Source organism: Mizuhopecten yessoensis, unplaced genomic scaffold (assembly GCF_002113885.1).
Source record: "Mizuhopecten yessoensis strain PY_sf001 unplaced genomic scaffold, ASM211388v2 scaffold8011, whole genome shotgun sequence".
Classification (NCBI taxonomy): domain Eukaryota; kingdom Metazoa; phylum Mollusca; class Bivalvia; order Pectinida; family Pectinidae; genus Mizuhopecten; species Mizuhopecten yessoensis.
In genome coordinates, this window is record NW_018407334.1 from 23172 (window position 1) to 24662 (window position 1491).

Genomic DNA, 1491 nt, shown 5'->3' on the forward strand with positions numbered 1-1491 from the left:
AATAATGTTAATACAGAACACATCATTCTAGTGACTGTTGACACTACCTTCTATAAAATATACTGTTAATACAGAACACATCATTCTAGTGACTGTTGACCTTACCTTCTATAAAATATACTGTTAATACAGAACACAGCATTCTAGTAACTGCAGTTAATACGGAACACATCATTCTAGTGACTGTNAATAAAATTTACTGTTAATACAGAACACCTCATTCTAGTAACTACAGTTAATACGGAACACATCATTCTAGTAANCACTTACATGTACCAAGGATCTTTGATGATTTCACTGCTGTGTGAACTTAACACTTACCAAGGATCTTCGATGCAAATGTTGCTTTTCGCTCCGACATTTCTTTGAAGCAGAATATCTTCACACAATCCTCAAGTATGACAGCAGCTATGGAATTCAAGCCGGATGATAGGGTGCTTTGAAGTGAAAATAGGAAATAGATATTAACATTAAAGCGACATTAACCTGATATAAATAGGAAATAGTTATTTACATTAAATCGACATTAACCTGATATAAATAGGAATTAGTCATTTACATTAAATCGACATTAACCTGATATAAACAGGAAATAGTTATTTACATTAAAACGACATTTACCCGATATAAATAGGAAATAATTATTTACACTAAAACGACATTAACCCGATACAAATAGGAAATAGTTATTAACATTAAACGACATTAACCTGATATAAACAGGAAATAGTTATTTACATTAAAACGACATTTACCCGATATAAATAGGAAATAATTATTTACACTAAAACGACATTAACCCGATATAAACAGAAAATAGTTCTTTACACTAAAACGACATTAACCCGATATTTTTTTCAGGTTCTGTATATGGTAATATTTACATTTGCACTGCATAGTGCCTAGAAAACTCTACTGGTCTCATTGTAACATATTTTCCAATGAACTACAACGGGGATTAGGTCAGTGTAGTGATACACTGACCTATCAGTGTAGTGATACACTGACCTTATTACCGCCAAGTGGCGATGTTCCGCTGTTTTGTGTCTTAAAATATTATTGTATGACAGTTAAATCGCTAAATGACCACAACATATATTAAAATGGTCACATGTTAGTTTACAAATTGGTAATTGACATATATGCATTTAAATTATAAAAAAAAAATCAATTATTAAATTGATGTGTTTACTGTGGAACTTTCTTGTTTATTGTTTTTGTCGGCCTGGTTGCCCTTGACAACGACTGTGGAATTCGAAACTACCCGGCTGTTCCGAACAATTTACCGCTGACCCAGTCGGTGTGTATAAGAGTTTTAAAACAGCAATTAACAATACTCGCAACATTGCACAACTGATTTTGTTGGTTTGAAATATAAATATAAGGATTGGTTGTCATATTTTTGACGTTTATTGGCGTGTAAACTACATCGGGCTTGCGATATATTTAACATGGTGCGCTAACGCGCACCATTCAATATATCGCAAGCCC

At 32.8% G+C, this 1491-nt stretch overlaps 1 protein-coding gene across 1 annotated transcript in view; it reads right to left on the minus strand.

Moving 5' to 3' along the window:
- Window positions 1-282: 282 nt before the first annotated feature.
- Window positions 283-1491, minus strand: part of LOC110454677 (sodium-coupled monocarboxylate transporter 2-like) — a 42050-nt gene continuing 40841 nt past the window's right edge. Inside the window, exon 9 of the mRNA XM_021504318.1 lies at window positions 283-437. Within this exon, the coding sequence (XP_021359993.1) occupies window positions 311-437 (127 nt within the window). The 3' untranslated portion in view covers window positions 283-310. The remainder of the gene's footprint in view (window positions 438-1491) is intronic.